Genomic DNA, 20,307 nt, shown 5'->3' with positions numbered 1-20,307 from the left:
TCCTTCTCATTACTATATAAGCCTAGCTAAAATATTCCTAGAAATCCACCTACTCAATTTAAATAGAGTTCATGGCTTCATCATAAACCCCATTAATTAAAATTTTCAATTAAGGCTACGTAATCCTTATCTAAATTGTATAATTAAATGGAGTTTATTAACTTAATGGAAACAGTGACATATAATCAAAGAAATCGTATTGAATCTCGTTAATAAATTTTATAAGAGTAATATCTAAATTATTTTAAATTTAATTTTCAATATTTATAATAAATTAAATAAAAATAATAAATATTATATATACTTTTTTAACTCATCGAAGAAGGAAGCAAAAGGAGTTGGTGAAATGATTTGGAGTTTCAATTTGCAAATGTCCCATCACCATGCAGATATTATACTAATTACGTACACATTCTGCGATTCCTATCAGGATTTTTCACCTATGCCCTTCACAATTCACTCGATTTCTGCAATCTTCTGTATGTGAAAACCTCACTCAATATATTAAAAATGAAACCCTACCCTCTTTCTATCTCAAAATTTTAAATTCAGATAATTTTTTTTAATAATATCAATGCCATGATCACACTACTCATAATTATAAACATTCTGATCATTTGTCTCAACATTTATTAATCACTAGGCTTTTACACTCGTAAGTATAATTATTATTGTTTACATTAAAAATTATTAATTTATTTATTAATTATTTTTAAATTTAAAATTAATTAAATTAATTATTTATTAAATTAATTTAATTAATTTTATTTTATTAATTTAATTAATTTATGATCTAAAATAATTAATAATTAAATATTTAATAATTTATTATATGATTATCTGAAAGAAAAAATTTGGTAACAGTAATTACTAATTACTGCAAAATATGGGTGTCTTCCAAAATTTGCAATCAAATATGTTACAACGTGAAAGATCTTCAACACAATAAGGTTCTAGAGTTTTTTATCTTTATTTTATCAATCTTTTATTTTTTTTAAAACTCTTATATTTAATTTTAAGCCTTTTTTTTTAAATAAACAATGTATTCAATTTTGATTTGCTTATTTTTAATTATTTATTATTTATAATATTATCGAAGCTAGTACAATAAAGTTAATTCTCACGGTCATTTAATTTCAAAAATCAAAGCATAATTTAAATAATATACTCAATATTCAACACGCTTGCATAATCATAAGCCACGAGACAGTTAAATTATTTCTCGAAAAGAAAATAATTATTAATATATTATTTAATTAAATAAAAAAATAGCTATAAATATTTCTTTATATATTTAATTTATTTGAAATATTTTTAAATATTTATAAAAGAAATGGTGAAAATATTAAAAATAAATAGAAAGAGTAAATATAAATTGAAAATAAATATAAAAAATAAAAATTATCCGAAAATACTCAGTAAAAACTAAAAAGACAAATTAATCACTCATCAATCACCAATTCATCATATGTAAGGAATCAGCGATTCAACGTAGCGTAAATTGAAATGACAAATGTAACCCTGGAGTTTGCATGAAATATCGTCCCTTGGCTTTTTGGAGTAGTGCACGTGAAAAAGGAGAATTTTTGTATGATTGTTGGGCTCTTTTCGAGAAGGATTCTGATCAATGCTCACCCGTGACAGTTGAGGGTCTTTTCGTAACTACAATGCTCTCTCCCCAAGATTCCCTTCTAGCCTTTTTGTGATTTTTAGAGGATGCTGATGGCATTTTCGGAACTAAATTACCATTCGCAGAAATTTAGCAATTAATTTTGCCCCTTAAATTTTTATTGAGTTTCAATTCAAATTTGAATTTAATTTAAATTTAAATTTCAATCTTAATTCATTTAGATTTTATTAAGCTCTAATTAAACTCGATTTCAACTCGCAACTAAATTATTTATTAATTTTGAAAGTTTAATTTATTTTTTATTTCGATTGTTAAGCTCATTAGTTTAATTTACATTTAATTTATTTATTAAAAGCTCGATAAATTAAGCTTAATTAATTAAATTATTAAAAATTATATTTTTATTAATTATTATTTAAAACTCATTTAATGATAGATTCAATAAATCATATAATAATGCCATTAAATTAAAAAATGGTTCCATTTAATTATACTTTTCATTTTATAACTATATTTTAATAATTTAATTATATTGTAATTTTATATAATAATTATAAATATATTATTTCATAGAATGATAATAAATAAAATTAATTTATTTATAACATTATAAAATATAATAATTAACATAAATAATTTAAATTTCAATATAATGTGCTAAGTTAATGAGCTTGTAAAGGAACTAATAAATGAGTTACTTTACATGCTTGTTTAATGAGCTTATTCACAACTACATTCAATGAGCCTATAGATTGCACGAGCTTTAATGAATTGAGCAATATGTTCAATGAGCCTATAGATTGCGCGACCTTTAATAAACACAAATTTACTCTCTAATTAAATCAATGTGAAAATTAAATTCGAGCTCAACTCATTAAAAAAATAAATTAAATTGTATATTTTGGGGTCGGCTTAACTCAACTCAACCTTTATCCAAAAAATTTGGGGTCGGCTATATGGATTCATTTTCTCCACTTTAAATGATTTTGGGTTAAATCCTCAGAAATGTGTAATGTTTCTAGGTCATGTTGTACTACTCTCCTCCAAGTCAATTTAGGTCTACCCTTTTTTTTCTTTCTATCCTCTAACCTAATGTGCTCTACTTATCTAACTGGAGCCTCCGTATGTCTATGCTTCACATGACCAAACCACCTTAATTTCTCTTATTTCAACTTATCTTCAATTGGCACAATTCCTACCTTTTCTCTGATACTCTCATTACGGACTTTATCTAATTTAATATGGCCACTTATCCACCTTAACATTCTTATCTTTGGAAATGAACTTGATTAATTAAAATTAATTAATTAAAAATTGAATCATATGTAATTATGTTGAATTTAGTAATTAAGAATAAATAAAATAATTTAAAACTTGTTAAATGTTGGATTTGATCCTTTTTAATAAGTTAAATCAATAATAAATATTAAGTTTAATTTAATGCAAGGAGACATATGTATACATCTGTACTTAATTATTGACCACTTTAGAATAATTAATTTTAATAAAATGACTATTTGTTATCATTTTAATTTATTATTGAACTTTATAGAATTAGGAGGGAAAAGTAGGTGAGGTCTTTTTATTTTTCCCTTTTTCTCCATCTTTTGGCCATCACACTTTACAGCAATTTTGAAAATTTAAATCTTGAATTGATTCTAAAGAAAATTAAATAAATTTTGAGAAAGGGCAATTCATTAATATCCAAGAACAGAAGGGGCATATATGTGAAATAGTAGAGTGCATAAACATATAATATTTAATTACAAGGCACATCCAAACAAGACCTCTTCTTATTATGTTTTTGCTTGTGACAGAAAGGACTCTCTCTTCTCTCCACCAGAAATGAAGGAGAATTACCTGGTTTTTGTCCTCCTCTAGCTACCACCAACAAAACCCCAAAACTTCCTTGTTTTTGTTTTCTTATCACCTGTAAGCAACATCTCTTTCAATTCAAAGAGAATCAAGAAGCAAAATCAAGAAAGAAACAAGAGAGTTTGGTGTGAAAGAATTTGAGGGAATTAAAGAAAAGAAAGACAAAAGGGTTTTCACTTTTTTATCTTCTTTTTTTTTTCCTTCCTTCAATGTCAAATATCACAGGTGAAGGTGGGAGCTTCTCTTCTGGGAATACTGCTGCTGTTGGAGATGTAGAAGTTCAACAACAAGAGCTTCTTAATCACTTAAACTCCATAGCTTCAAGCACTACAACGACTACTACCACCACCACCACTAATGGATCCACTACTCAACAACACCAACCTATAACAGTTTTTAAGAAGAAGAGAAACTTACCAGGAAACCCAGGTCAGCTATATATATATATAGATAGATAGATAGATAGTTCTTCAAACTTTGATTATCTTGCTCTTATTTTCTTTTTTTTTTTTTTGCCATTTTCTTTAAATGTTACCTTCCAAAACAAAACTAACTCCTCTGAACTTTTTTCAGCTAATTATTTGTAGTTGATTCTTGAAGGTTTTATGATCAAATTAATGATTCTTTTGAAATTATTGAGGAAGCATAAAGAAAAGAGCCCATGTCTCTTGCAAGCATAATATATATATATATATATATATATATATATATATATATATATATATATATTTTTTTTTTTTTATTTTTTTTTTCTTTTGCACTTAAATTGAACTCTATGATCTGTTAATCACAATCTGTTCTTAGATTCTTTCTGATATAATAAATAGTTGATGGATTCTTTTATCTTTTGGATCATAACAAAAAGGAAAACCATGTGGTGCAGATTCAGTTCAATTCACATAAAAATGACTTTCACTTTTCTTTTCTTTTTTTAATTATTTATTATTATTATTTTTTAAACTTGTAGGGTTAAAAAAACAGAGAATAATTGTTAGATAAGTGGTTGAAGGGGGTTCAATTATTGGCTGCGATTTCAATAATTGCATTGAACTGTTGGCTTTTTCATTGAGTACTCTCTTTTCTTTGCTTTGTTTTTAACTATTTCTGGCAAGAGAAACATATATTCCTTCATGTACACCATCTGCAACTTCCTCTCTCTCCTGGAGTTTCCATATGCTTTATATTGTCTTTATCTGTAATATTAATTAATGTGATTAATTAAGATTTAAGAACTTAATTAATGAATTTAATAAACAGATAATATTATTATGTATGTGCAAACTAATTATTTTGATGGAAAAATTTATGCAGACCCTAGTGCAGAAGTTATAGCTTTATCACCAAATACTCTGGTAGCTACAAACAGATTTGTGTGTGAAATCTGCAACAAAGGTTTCCAAAGAGAGCAAAATCTCCAATTACACAGGCGAGGACATAACCTACCATGGAAGCTTAGGCAAAGAACAAGCACAGAAATCAAGAAAAGGGTTTATGTTTGCCCCGAACCTTCATGTGTTCATCACAATCCAGCTCGAGCTTTAGGTGATCTTACAGGAATCAAGAAGCATTTTAGTCGAAAACATGGCGAAAAGAAATGGAAATGCGATAAATGCTCTAAGAAATATGCTGTTCAATCTGATTGGAAAGCTCATACAAAGACCTGTGGCACTAAGGAGTACAAATGTGACTGTGGCACCATCTTCTCCAGGTTTACATTCATCTAACTTTATATATATACATACATTTACGGATCATTTGCTTATTTAAATGGGTCAACAGCAGAATTAGTTAGAGTTCTTAACTAATTAATTAATTAGAGTTTGTACCAGTTAATTACTTGTCCATGATACATGGATTAAAGCGTTGGTAAAGATTAGATATCTTTATTATAAGATTGCTAGCTAGATTTTTTAAGTCATTGTTTGACTAATTTGCAATTAAGAGATCATTATTTTACCTAAAATCTTAATCATTCTTTTATTTAAATTCTTGTTTAGAGATTAATTATGTGTTTAATAAAAATAGTTTTTCATTATATCAACACAAATAAATCAAATATTCAAAGTCTTAGTGTGGTCCCATAAACAATGGACTGGACGGTGGATTATTGTTGTATTATTTTCTCTCTCTCTCTCCACAATGTTATACTTTCTTACATAAATTGAGAAGGAAACTATTACACATAAGAATTTTTAGGTGAATTTAAAATATAAAATATATGGTGAGATTTATTTATTTTATATATAAATTAATTTTATATATTTGTATCTTAAATTTATGATAATTAAATTAAAAAGAATTATATATATATATATATATACACACATACACTCTCAATATTATACTAGCTTGATTTATTAATTAGGGTTGTAGTTGGGTTGTTATCATGCAGGAGGGATAGCTTCATCACTCACAGGGCTTTCTGTGATGCCCTAACAGAAGAAAATAACAAAGCAAATCAAGGATTAGTGCCCAACATGGAACCAAACTTACATGGCCAAGTCCCCAACCTCATATCCATGCCTATAAACAACAATTCCGACTTTAATCATCTGGACACCAAGATCCCATTATCTCTGCCCCATGAGCTCATGCCAATGCCACCAAAACCCTCAGGAACCATGTTTTCAAGTAGCAGCAATGCAAGCCTTTTTGGTTGTGGAAGAAGCATGTCAAATTCTTCATCATCCCTTCAGTTAAGTGCAAATTCTTCAACAATCTTTGAAGGAAATAATGGGCATCTAACCACTGGCTCATCAGCTTCAATGTCAGCCACCGCATTGCTGCAAAAAGCAGCTCAAATGGGTGCAACTGCAACTAGTAGTAGTCTGAACTCTCCCATGTCCCACAAGAGCTTTGTTACTAATATGGCACCCTCAACATTTGGTCCAATGCAGACCTCAGATGATCAGTCTCAAATGACTGCAGCAGGAGGCAATGGAGGATTTATCAACCAGTTTTTCAATACAAATAGTGGGGTTATTGAGAGCTCAGCGGCAAATGATATGGCCATGTTTAATGAGGTTTTCGACCAAAACAGTGCGTTATTCAAGAACATTGAGCAGGGAAGCAGCAATAATAAGAACTTTTTTCATGGTGTAAATTCAAATCATCCTAGTGGAGCTAATAATCCAAGTGGGTTAACAAGTTTTAGTGGGGATGTGATGACTGTTGATTTCTTAGGAGTAGGAGGATCAAGACAAAGGAATCTCCATGAGCAGCAGAAACAAGAAATGGAGTTTAGAGGAATTGGTCATCCAAGAATTCATCAAGGTTTGGGTCACTTTGAGCAACAAGCTGCAGCAGCTTTGGAGAAACCCATGTGGGATGTCTGAAAAAGAAAGCAAGATTTCATAATTTCTACCTAGTCCTTGTAATGAGTTCTCTCATTACCCTTTTTTCCAAAAAAAGATTTTTGCTTTTCCTTTTTTTTTTCCCTGGATATTGATATCAGCCATGGATCAACCTCTAAGATTCTTTGCTAAAGAGCAAGACGAAGAGGCTTAATATCAATAGAAGAAATTGTAGAAGTTATTCTATAAAATTCTTCTTTTACGTAAACAGTGTCTGAATGATTATAAAATGTAAATGAAATATATAATTTTTTTTAATTCTCATAAAAAGTATAGAAAAAATAAAAAAAAAATAAATGAATTATATAAAAAAATTTATAAATCACTGTGAGAATATTTATAATGATACTAATAAAATTTAAGTATCAATATCACCATAAAATTAACTAAAATGAAACTCATTAATATTTCTATAATAGATTTCAATATAATTTTCAAAATGTTAAAACAACAAAATAATCCAGCCAAGCAGCCTGGATTACACAGGCCCAGCTTGGTTTTAGCCTCGTCGAGTTCAACAAAAATAATTTCTAGCTACCTTCTGGGTGCTGGCTCAGCTTTCTCTAGTGGCTGTTGGTGCAAATTTTGGTAGAATTACAAGTTTTCTTCCCGGTTTATCGCCGGAAAGTTGTCAGAATCTTAAGCTAGATGTGTTTTATCCAATTGAAGGCTATTGCCCTTGTATTCAGACAGATGAAGGATTTGGCTAGTAAGTCAGCGTTACATATGAATTTGTTTCAACACTTCTTCATTGCCCTCTCTATTTGGTTGCAAAGACAGCTGAAGCAATTAATTAATCTTCGTTTACCTTTGTAGAATTGGTACATCTAGCAAGTTGGGTTGCAGACCAGACGCCACTGTATAGAGCAGCCAGTAAAAAAGAATTTGAGAGATCGCTTGATCTACCTAAGGAGATAAGTGAAATCTGGCGATCAGCAGCGGAATAACGTAAATGAAACGATTGTTGTATTTGGTCTGAGGGGATCAACAGGCGAGCTCAGCATTACCATCATTGTCTCTCCAATTCCTCTTGATTTCTCGTGAGTATTCAACTTACCAAGCTATCTGAGTAAATGTGACGCACAACATGGATTATGTCACATTTTGTTGTAGGATTGAAGCATTCGGAGGACCAAAGGAAGCAGGAAAAGCTGTGGTAAAGACTCACATCGCCAAGACCGCGACCAGACATCAGTTTGAGAAAGGATTCCCTAACGATTGTTAATTACAAGAAGCAGGAATTTAGAGACAAAAGCCTCTCGTTTAAGCAGTTTGTAGTGCTCGAGATGGCGGTCACACACCAGAATCAGCATGGCAAAATGTTGAAGCAGACTTCAGCAGAATTACAGGGTCATATAGTCTCGTACCTTGACAAAGACTAAGAAATATTAACAAAGGTATTCTGCAGGAGCTGCATAGCTTCCAACAATCCGATGTTTCTGGGCAGCTAGTTCTGAAAGGTTTTGTTTCACACATGAAAAAGCCAAGCATAATATCATACTATGTGCCAGTAACTTTTACATACCCTACTCTTCAATACTGATAAATTATTTATATAATCCATATGCAGATTTTAACTGTTTGTTGCAATAAGAAGTCACATTTTAGAAGTTGCAGAAAAATTCACCCCCGGTTACCACTAGATTAAAGATGGAATCCATGCAGGAGACTGAATTTTACACAACACATCCCTGTATAGATGAAATGAAACAACAAAGTTCTGATATTGAATCAAACAGAGATGACATTAAACTATTCTCTTTCACTTTATCTTTTTTAAAACAAAAAATTACAAGTGCCATATTATCTAAAAAACAAGGCGATAATCTAGAAAATCCTAAATGGAGAAGAGACTTACATTACATGATATTGCATATAAATACATTTATACATTTAAATTCCATCAAGCACCATGGCAGATACTTTCGATTTTCCTATATCTAAATTACAAGTACTGTACACGAATTCAAGCACAACTTATCTCTTTGCTTAGAAACTTTCTCCAAGTTTTCAGAAACAGCGGCAGTTAGATTCGGATCCTCAAACCCAATCTCTGCACCAAGTCTGCAACAGAGAAAGATCTCTTAGCATTTCTGCAAAAGGTGTGCTGGACAGAAAAGAGATGAGATAGATATAACAAGAAACTTAGAAGATTTGGCGAATGCATTAGGAAAGAACATGGAGAAAACTTGAGCAAAACCAGCTTGTAACTTCCTACCCTACTTTTCTAAGCTAAAGCCATAGGTCCACAACCACCAGGCCAATAGATCAATGATATACATTATTCTATTTCTCATCCTTTGCCTAAAGGAACAAATCAAAACCAAACCACTAATCTAACGTTAGGCAAATTTTAGGCCTTATTGCTTACTTAGGATCAAGCACCAATTTCTGGACTTCCTTAATGGCTGAAGTAGCAGCATACAGTGATATCTTTCCTACCTGTATCAAGACCCAAAGAAAATTAAGAAAATCCATTGAGACAAACAGGACAAGTAATAGGCAATTGGAAGATAAGAGGCACAAAATAATTTCAGGAATAAATATTTAATAATTTTAAGGAAAATTCCCTTTGTCTGACCTCCAAAACTTGAAGTTTTGCTTCATGGTCATTTGGAAGACTGCGTATTTCCTCAGCCAATTTAGCAGCTTCCCCCACACTTTCAGGGGATAAGAAATCAAAACCCAGCTGAACAGTGGACCGCAAATACATGCGAGGAAACAAAACTAAAACATTCAAAGCTGCAAACTTTCACTGGAATTCTGAATTAAGAAAACTGACTCAGACTCTTTAGCAAAGTAATGCAGAAATCTGTTCTATCCAATAGCAAGCAAGGAATGTCTCCCTGTTGGAAGAGAAAAACATACTTTCAATTTCCACACTAGACATGTGATCTAAGAACAGACAAAACATAGACCATTCAATTAATTGATATCAATTGATATCCAATCATTTGAAAGTAAAATACATGGGACTTACATTTGATTCGTCATTGTCTACGAGTCGAGATATTAAAAATTACCTTAAATTTAAGAAACAATGAAGACATATACAGAAATATAAATATGTCCAACTTTCAATGGCAATCAGTCACAATGCACTCACCTGAAGATTCCTTACTTGGAAAGGGCATCCAGCAGCGACAAAGACAGCCTGCCCCAAATGCTGCTCAAACGACTATGGTTCAACTCCTGATGATGATGATGATGATGATGATGATGATGATGATGATGATGATGATGATGTCAACAAAAATGTACATATTATATAACACATCATAATTCAACACTAGAATATAAAGAAAGAGCAAACAGTAAGTGAGAGAGCAAGATTTACATACTTTTACACAAATAAAGTTTACTATTCATAACAGCATTGCACATCTATTTGATATGCAAAATGGATGAAGATCAAAATGTAAAGAGTCCCTCCAGCAAGAAGTAATTAGCAGCCAAAGCCAATGCAGTGTTTCAACAGAAATTGGGCTGAAAAATGCCATTAGCCATGCACTTATCCATCTAAGGATAAGGTTCATTAAATTTAAACATCATACTAGGTGGTAGGCTTTTCCAGTCATTGAAGCACATAAAAACCTCAAATTAAAGATATGCTACTCAAGTAATAAGGTCATAAAATTGAGTGCTCCCAATCCACTCAAACTATTTTAAAAAAGAAAGAATTACTAGTGTTTCTCACCAAATTCCTCCTTCAATTTTCTCATATGATGCCCATTCAGGAAAACTGTTCCATCACAAAGAGAGTTTTTCACATGGAATCCACACAATAAGATCAGTACCACGCATTATACAGAAGCCATCTGAGTTACCCTGAAAACAAAGTAGACTTTAAAAGATTATGGATAAACTTACAAATTGATTTCCAACACTATGAGAATTCCCAAAGTCCTTACAGTGCTTTTCCAAATAATCAATTAGCTTTGAAACATCCTGCCGACAAAAGACATCCCAGTGAACTCCTGGACAAGTCTCTGCAGATATATCTCCACTATCTTTCCTTAATTTTTGATCCTTCAATCTCTCAACATATTCAATTCTAGAATTAGTTTCAACCTCTTGATCGTCAATTTTCTCACCCTCTTGAGCACTAGTGGCAATTTCAACCCCTTGATCCTCCACCATTCTCTCATCCTTATCTGCAGCTGTATTTGTTTCATTCTGTAAATCATGCCTACCACATGACAAATCAGGTAATATTCCCTGATCCAAGCTTGTTTCCTGGTCGAGTGACTCATCTCCCTCAATATCTTTTAGCTTCACTTTGTGCGTGTGCACCAATAGATATACCTACACAAGGCTTATCAAATATCAAGCCACATTGATCTTTTTTTTTTTAATTTCTTTTGGATAAAAAAAAAGGCAAAAAAATAAGGAATCGAAAAACTTCTTGTTGAGCTGTGTGCGCACGACATAACCAAGGGTGCTTCTATGGAGGCACCTTCTGATTGCTTTTGGCAATCGGTGTCTGATTGATATAAAAAACCATGGAAAACTGAATCTAATATATTAACTATGGTAAACAGAATTCAGCTCCAAAGCTATAGTGCATGGTGATTTTAATTTAAACATACAATCAAAAAATAAACTCCGCCTAAGTAGTTTGTGCTTAGCCGTTCCCAAGCCCGAATAAAGGAGGAGGGTTGCGGTAGGTGACAACCAGCATAAGAATTTCGTCACACCTCATGATATGGATTCAAATGATATAAATGTTGGGGTGTCCTCTACTTAAGACACGCTACATCGGAGCCCGGATGCAGTGAGAAATATGCAAGGGTGTAGAGCGTTCACCGAAAGCGACGCGCCATGCCATGCCGGCGCCCGGGTGTGGTGTTAAATGAGCAAGGGTTCCCACATCATGGACGGGTGTGGGTAAAGAAGTTAGTCCATAGGACAGATAGTAGAACAGATAGTGGAACAGAACACAAGATAGGCATAGAGAACAATAAAAGATATTATAGAAGGAGATCAATTAGGAAGGAGCAGGATAGGAGGAGAATCAGGGTTAGTATTTGGAATATTCGATCTCTTACAGGAAAATTAATAGAGCTTGTAGATACTTTGAAAAGAAGAAGGGTGAATATTGCTTGCATTCAGGAGACTAAATGGGTAGGAGAGAAAAGTAAGGAAGTGGGTAATTGAGGGTACAAACTGTAGTTTATCGGAAATGAAAGGAATAAGAACGAAGTGAGCATAATCATAGACAGAACATTGAAAGATGTTGTAATAGTTGTGAAAAGAGTAGGAGATAAAATTATACTGGTAAAGCTAATACTAGAAGGAGAAACAATAAATATAGTTAGTGTTTATGCCCCCACAAATAGGACTAGATAGTGAGAGTAAACAAAGATTTTGGGAAGATATGGATGATCTAATGCAAAACACATCGAATGAAGAGAATGTTTTCATCGGTGAAGATTTGAATAGACATGTAGGAAGTGATAGGCAAGGTTATGAGAATGCTCATGGAGTTTTTGATTTTGACAACCGAAATGAAGAGGGAAAAAGTATCATGGATTTTGCTATGGCATACGACCTAATACTAGCAAATACCTACTTTATAAAAAGAGTCACATTTAGTAACTTTTAAAAGTGGGTAACATATAAGCCAAATTGACTTCCTTTCAACCAGGAAGACAAATAGAGCTCTATGCAAGGATTGCAAGGTCATTCCAGAAGAGGCTTTAACAAGTCAACATCGATTAGTGATCTTGGATGTCAAATTTAGGAACAATTCAAGTAAGGTTAGAAGGAATAGTATAGCTCGAACAAAATGGTGGGAGTTGAAAGGAGTAAAGCAAGTGAAGTTCAAAAATGAGCTTCTCGAGTCCGAAGCATGGAAGCTAGATGTGGAGACCAATGATAGGTGGATACAGATGGCATCAAAGATTAAAGCAGTAGCTAGAAAAGTACTTGGAGAGTCTAGAGGACATGGACCACCCTCAAAGAGAGATTGTGGTGGAATGAGAAAATACAAAAGACAGTGAAGAGAAAGAGGGAATGGTATAAGAAATTACCTAAGTGTGATAATAATGAGGCATATTAATAGTACAAGATAACAAAGAAAGAGGCAAAAAGGGCAATTAGTCAGGCAAGAGCGCAGGCCTTTGAAAAGTTATATAAGAAACTTGGAACTAAAGAAGAGGAGAAAGATATTTATAGATTAGCAAGGAGGAGAGAAAAGAAATGTCAAGATCTCAATCAAGTTAGGTGCATTAAGGATAAAGAAAGAAAAGTGTTGGTGAAAGATGAGGACGTTCAAGAAAGATGGTGAAATTATTTTGATGATCTCTTTAACAATAGTCAAAGTGGTAATAGCGTGAATATAGACTACAGAGCAATAGATAAAAATGTGAATTATACTAGAAGGATTAGATTTTTAGAAGTAAAGGAGGTACTTAAGAAAATGAACGTGGGTAAAGTCTGTGGACCCGATGGAATACGAATTGAAGTGTAGAAATGTTGGGAGATATGGGAGTGGCATGATTAACTAAAATGTTTAATAAGATTCTAAACTCAAAATAAATGCCTGAGGAATAGAGGAGTATTTTAGTACCTATTTTTAAAAATAAGGGAGACATACAGAGTTGCTCAAACTATAGGGGAATTAAACTCATGAACCATACTATGAAGTTGTGGGAGAGAGTTGTGGAACATCGACTACGTCATGACACTTCTATCTCTCCCAATCAATTTGGCTTCATGCCCGGTCGTTCAACTATGGAAGCGATCTTTCTCATTAGAAGCTTGATGGAGAAATATAGAGATGTGAAGAAAGATCTACACATGGTTTTTATCAATTTGGAGAAGGCTTATGATAGTGTTCCAAGAGATGTCTTATGCAGAGTGTTAGAACAAAAGAGGGTATTTATTAAATAAATACAAGTGTTTAAAGATATGTATGAAGGAGCAACTACTATTATGCGCACAGTGGAAAGAGACACAAGAGATTTTCCTATATCAGTTGGATTACACCAAGGTTCAGCTGTAAGCCCTTACCTTTTTACATTAGTTTTAGATGAATTGTCGAAACATATACAAGAAAGTATCCCTTGGTGCACGATGTTTGCAAATGATATAGTTCTGATAGATGAGACGCAAGAAAGAGTCAATAGAAAGCTAGAGATTTGGAGAAGTACACCAAAGTCAACAGGTTTTAAGTTAAGTAGAACGAAGACAGAATACATGCATTACAAGTTCAATGAAGGCCAAACTGATGATAGAGAAGGAGTTAGTTTGGATGGAGTGGTACTGCCCCAAAGTAATCACTTTAAACATCTCGGCTCAATCCTTCAAGTAGATGGGGGATGTAAGGAGGATGTTAGTCATAGGATTAAAGCCGGATGGTTGAAGTGAAGAAGTGCCATGGGAGTTTTATGTGATCGCAAAATTCTCAATAAGTTGAAAGGAAAATATTACCGTACAACCATACGACTGGCCATGTTATATGATAGTGAGTATTGGGCACTGAAAGACCCATATGCGTCTAAGATAAGAATTGCGGAGATGAGAATGTTAAGGTGGATGAGTGGTCATACTAGACTAGATAAAGTCCGTAATGAGAGTATTAGAGAAAAGGTAGGAGTGGTGCCAATTGAGGATAAGTTGAGAAAAGGGAGATTGAGGTGATTTGGTCATGTGAAGCATAGACATACGGAGGCTCCAGTTAGACAAGTAGAGTACATTAGGTTAGGAATAGAAAGAAAAGAAGGGGTAGACCTAAACTGACTTGGAGGAGAGTAGTACAAAATGACCTAGAAGCATTACACATTTCCGAGGATGTAACCCAAAATCGTTTAGAATGAAGAAAGAGAATCAATATAGCCGACCCCAAATTTTTGGGATAAAGACTTATCTGAGTTGAGTTGAGTTATATACAATAAAAAATAAAGCTTGAATGCTACAATTATCAAATGTTAAAAATCATGCTATGAGTTATAGTTTTGATCCTCCGACACATTAGAATTTCTAGGACAAAGAGCAGTACCCAATTTGGAGATGGAAAGTGTGCTAACCATGTCACGCATCTTGATATGGAGATTGGTCACCGAATCACCTCTACCAAGTTCTTCAAAAGTCCCATAAGATATATAAATCTTGGGTCCGGCATCATTCTGCATGGAATAATAAGGCAACTTTGCAGCAACATTTAGAAGGCCCAACCTTGAATGGATATACTCAAGTAGAGGCAATTTACTAATAAATTCAGGTCTCTGGAATAATAAGAACTCTTCAGAAGCACTAGGGGAAGGCCCGTCCTTCAACTTCAACATTTGTAGTGAACCATCTTCACGGATTCGTCCCTCAGAGTATCCCTTTAAAAACTGACTAAGTTCAATATCAACCTGCTCATGACATCAAATCACACAAAAGAGATCAGTGACTGTAGTTAAATTAACTGATATTTAAAACAAAGAACCATAAACCTAGATATGCAGCACAAAACCTACCTCAGACCAGTTTAAGCAATCTATGGCTTCACTATTCTGTTCTCATCTTTCATTTTCTCATCTGATGTTTCCCAAATCCCTCTCCAGATAACCATTGGATCCCAGCTCGAGATGGATGAGCTCTCAAATACCTGCTTCACAATAACAGGCTCACCGTTAACCCAGTGCTTTCTGAAATTGTTTATCCCTTCAGCCCTTATGTCTTCACATGATGGACAATATAAGATATTATCATCACTGTTCTCCCTGTGAGAATACTGATAGAATGTGGAACCATTTAACCCAAATTTTGGCAGAGTGCCAGCATCACAGACCTTACAGCCACTGCCCATTTCCTCCACATTTTTCACAAGTTTTGCCACCCAATTCATCTTAAAAATGCGACTTAAATTCAATAAAGAATAATTACAGCCACCATACTCCTTTGGCCGGCATGGAATGCTGCCATCACGATTTGCCTTCAAGTCAGGATAATTGGCAGACAAATTGAGTCTTAGCCTGGGTTCTTTCACTTCCTTTGACAAAGTCTCTTTGTCTTGACTCCTCCCACCCATCTGGTTTTCTACCGTAGCACATGTTGATGCTTTCCGAAGATCTTGACAGCAATGAAGGCATAGATCATACGAGCAATTCGCACAATGACGATGATAATCGATGATGGGTATCCTACATATATTGCTGCAAGAAAACATGTCACAGTGAATTGCAGTTCTTGAAAAGAAGAAGCACAAATATCAACTTTTGAGAATTAATGCACAGAAAATTCCAGATGAATATTATTCATGAAATCCAGATTCAAACATTAAATTGTTTACAACAAAGAGAGACCAACCTCCTAACTGCTTCATATGTGAAAGAAATAAACAAGCGACAACATTTCAAAAGCAATTATTTCTACAAGAACAAAAATAATTAATCAGCCTATAAGTATTCTTAATATACCAGCACATCTGCTCATCTGCATTCAATTTGGCCCAGAAAAGATCTATATCAGTTCCTGATAACATAAATTTCCAATTAGTCAAATAACAAGAAAATTTCAAATGTAGAAGAACTTAGGGTCTGTTTACTCATGGAAAACAATTTTCTGTTTTCCGTTTTCCATTTCTAAGAAAACTACAGTTTTCATTTTCTATGGAAAACAAGGAAAAACATAGAAAATGTGTTCACCTGCAAATAATAGAACACGATATACTAATTTAAAAAAATAAAAACAATAATTCATATCCTTTATAATGAAAAAAATAATAATAAATCATTGTAAAAACATATTTAAGAACTTCCTTTATTTTTAAAATTTTTTAATATGTATTATTAATTTATTTTATAATAATATGATTAATTTTTTTATCATTGTAAATAAATATTTTTCTAAACAACCATTCAATTTTAGAAATTAAAAAGTTATAGCATAATTTTGGTATTAAAAAAAGTCATGGTTTTCCATTTGTAAAATGGTTGGAAAACAGAATCTTTATTATAAAGGAAAACAGTTTCTAAATCTTAGTTAAATTTTGGAGAATTGGGAAACTTCTACGTTTGGAAAACTGGCACATACAAACACTAAACTCTGTTTTCCAATTTTCTTAGAAAATTTTTACATAAAACTACCCCAGTTTTCCACAAGTGAACATGCCCTTGAACACCAGATGCCAAAGGAAAATCAGAATCTTCATACCACGAAGTTTTTTCTCCAGTTCTACTTCAGAACATTGTTCATGATGGATCTGCTTAACTACGGGAAGCACTGAAGGTAAAAGACAGTAGAGATATTGCAACTTATCTAAGACAGGTATCTCCCGTATTCTTACCTGCAAGTCATAAGGAGAAAAAATAAAATTATTCCTCTATAAAAAAGAAATCATATTAAAAAACTTTTCTGTATATACCTTCTTAAATTACTGAAAGAAGTACCTTTATCATATTATCCCCTTGTAAGCACACCTTGCAATTACAGATACCACGACATGCAGGACAAACCTTCTCAATTTTGTCCAACGAAATTTCTGAGTACCTAGAAGTAAAGCATGCATATCCATTATTCTAGTGATCCAGAATAGAAGCATGTTGGCCCAATAAATACAACCTTACCATGCAGAAATACAGTTACTGCAAAAACCTCTTCTATCACATCTGCGGCACCAAATTACTCTGTTTCTATCATTCCTTTGACATTGATGGCAAGTTTGCCCACGAGCATCTTCAAAGGAGTCTGTGCTTCCATCAGAGTATTCCTGAGAAGCAGCTTGTTCATCTCATAATCCACAGATTAACAAAGCATAAAGGCGATCACATTAACTGAAAAAGATGCTAATGAGAAAAACATCAAAACACAATGCCATAAACATTGCAATTTTACTAACTGTCATAGCACTGGCATCAAAGCTGCTCTGCGATCTGCTCCTGGATGAATCCATTGTAGAAAGAGGTGGTGTTTTATGTGATTTACAGTTCTCTTCAAACTCTGCTACATCTTTTTGCAAATCATCATTTGGCTTTAGAGAATTGTGCACAGACAGACTTCTTATAGGCGTTTCTGGTGAACGCTGAACCTTATTTTTTGAAACTTTTTCTTTGTTGTTCTTTGTAGAGGCTGAAAGAGGATAGTCATCAAACTTCATATTCGCGAGTGGTCTATCATCATTCTTACTCTCCAAGTATATATCACTTTCACCCAATGATTTCCTTTTAGCTTTCTTTAGACTAGCTCTTAAAGCAGACTCAGCTGCCCTCCTCTTTGCCTGGATGTAGTGCTTCTCACACACTGTTTTATCTGGCATAGGCATGGCAGTGCATCTCCATTGTTTCCCATCTGACCTCTTGCAATGCAAATCATCCGGAACCCAACATTATCCTCACCATTCCCAGAGGCTGATTGTGGGTTATCCATCACAGTCACGTATTAAAGTTCAACAGAGATTTAACACTGCAGTTTTCTGGTCAAAACAACAATCTGAAAAAAACGTTCAACCCATTATCAGTTGAAATAATGAATACTACAATGTCTCAAAAGCCTGCTAGACAAACAAATAAAACAAAAGGCAAAAGCAGTTGTATCATATGACCAATGTTCTAGCATGAGCACCCATAATTAGGTCATCAAGCAAAATGCCATAAGATTGATCAACCAGAAAAATGTCATTATATAATCACTGCAAGATTCAATGCACTGTAACTTGAATTGCTTGGTTGGCTTTCTTCATCATTTTCTCACTCTCCACTCCATATGCAATTTGAATTAACCTTTTGAAGAAAAAGGAACAATAGAAAATCTCAAGAAAGCAAAACCACAAACCAATCAGATTTTTCTCAGACTCATACGAAACTGTTAACAATAGTTGTATAAACAATTGAAGCAGTACAATGATAATTCAAATACCCAGTTGCCCATATATAGCAAGAAACTAAAGCATTTTTAACTCTCAAATACAGGATGCATCATTGAATGCCTTTATATAAATAACAACCTAGCACCACAACATGAGTGCAAAGAGCAACATATATATGCATACACGTGTATTCGTGTATGTAAACAGACTACAACACAAATAAGCGATCAATTTTTAAGCCAAAAAAAAAATCAAATTATTTAAATACAAAAGTAAAGAATAAAAAAAAATTAGTACCACAGTCTAAACTAAAATAATAACCATAATACAACACAAGGATTCAAGATTGGATAAAGTAACGGAGCACTTCAGACTAGATATTCAATAATTAGGCAATATCTGGAGGAAGAAGAAGCACTATAGGCTGAAATTGCAGGCAGAAACAAATTCAAAACAACGAATTTAAGCTCAAAGGATCAAACACTTATGTATGTAGTGAGAAAAAGGGGAATGCGTACCTGATTCTAGGGTTTGACAGAGCTAATTGGAAGTATAAGCTGAGAAGAGGTGCATAAAAGAAGAAGCGCATGAGTCGAGCAATTATTCGATAATAGCTTAGAATTTAGGAATTCGCAGATTTTTAATGGACGGGTACAGCCTCGCTTTGTCTCTCCCCCGGCTTACCTTTCCTGCTGTAAACTCCGAAGTGCCCGTTTCTGGGATTTTTTTTATTTTAAATGTTAAAAAGCAGATTAAATTTTTATAACAAACAAACTCAAATTTAATCTAAAGCAAAGTGATGTTGCTTGATGCTGTGATGTAAGATTTTAAAATTATTATATTTATATTATGTGATAATATTTAAAATAATTAATATTAAATTTATTGTTAATAATATTTTTTTATATATATATATTAATTATATTAAATTAAATTTATTTTTTTTATCTTATTTTTAAATTTTATTAATAGTAATTTTTTTTATTTATTTTTTAAGTTATAATATAAATTTAAATTTTTATTTTTTAAATACATATAAAAAAAATATTCAATATATCTAAATATAGATTTTTTTTATCAATATCAAAGTTTAATTTTTTGAGTATAATAAATTAAGGGAATAATGTTATATTATCTGTAATTCAAATTCTATCATTTGTGAATTATAATGATTTTTTCAGACTTGAAGTGAGGCAAAGAAATCACTCAAAGTTCTGTGTCTTTATTTGAAGGTTGTACTATAAATATGTTATTAGATCAGCACTATAATTTCAAATTTACAAATCAAATACTAAGAAAATACATCATAAGATTTACACCAACAAATAAAACATATCTCTCATAGTTTTAAAAATAAATAAATAAATAAAGGCAATTTTTAAAAGAATAAGCTAAAAAAAAAAATTCTTAGTAAGAAAAGTTTTCCATATTCTTTGAAAATAAAGTTGAAATATTTTTTTTTAGAGAAATTAATTAGAAAATTAACAATTCTAATAAAAAACAGAGCAAATGAAGAAAAAAAAACATAACAAAATTAACATAAAAAGGGAAAAAAAATGAGAATCCAGAAAGAATCACAAGGAGAATTGTCATTTTAAAGCAAAACACTAATAAAATAAATAATAAGAAAAAAATAATGGCAACTACAAAAATGA

General features: G+C 32.5%; 1 protein-coding gene and 1 pseudogene across 1 annotated transcript; one reads left to right on the top strand and one right to left on the bottom strand.

Annotated features, from left to right (window-relative positions):
- The first annotated feature begins 3,418 nt into the window (after nucleotides 1-3,418).
- LOC110666089 (zinc finger protein GAI-ASSOCIATED FACTOR 1) lies at nucleotides 3,419-7,066 on the top strand. The gene is made up of 3 exons (XM_021826469.2): nucleotides 3,419-3,934; nucleotides 4,817-5,213; nucleotides 5,898-7,066. The coding sequence occupies exons 1-3, from the start codon at nucleotides 3,715-3,717 to the stop codon at nucleotides 6,838-6,840; spliced, it is 1,560 nt and encodes a 519-aa protein (XP_021682161.1). The 5' UTR covers nucleotides 3,419-3,714; the 3' UTR covers nucleotides 6,841-7,066.
- Nucleotides 7,067-8,600: 1,534 nt separating this feature from the next.
- On the bottom strand, nucleotides 8,601-18,274 carry LOC110666098 (E3 ubiquitin-protein ligase JMJ24-like; annotated as a pseudogene).
- Nucleotides 18,275-20,307: the final 2,033 nt, after the last annotated feature.

The sequence above is a fragment of the Hevea brasiliensis genome, unplaced genomic scaffold (genome assembly GCF_030052815.1).
Source record: "Hevea brasiliensis isolate MT/VB/25A 57/8 unplaced genomic scaffold, ASM3005281v1 Scaf7, whole genome shotgun sequence".
Taxonomy (NCBI): domain Eukaryota; kingdom Viridiplantae; phylum Streptophyta; class Magnoliopsida; order Malpighiales; family Euphorbiaceae; genus Hevea; species Hevea brasiliensis.
The sequence above is the reverse complement of the archived record's forward strand: the minus strand, read 5'-3'. Positions and strand labels throughout refer to the sequence as shown.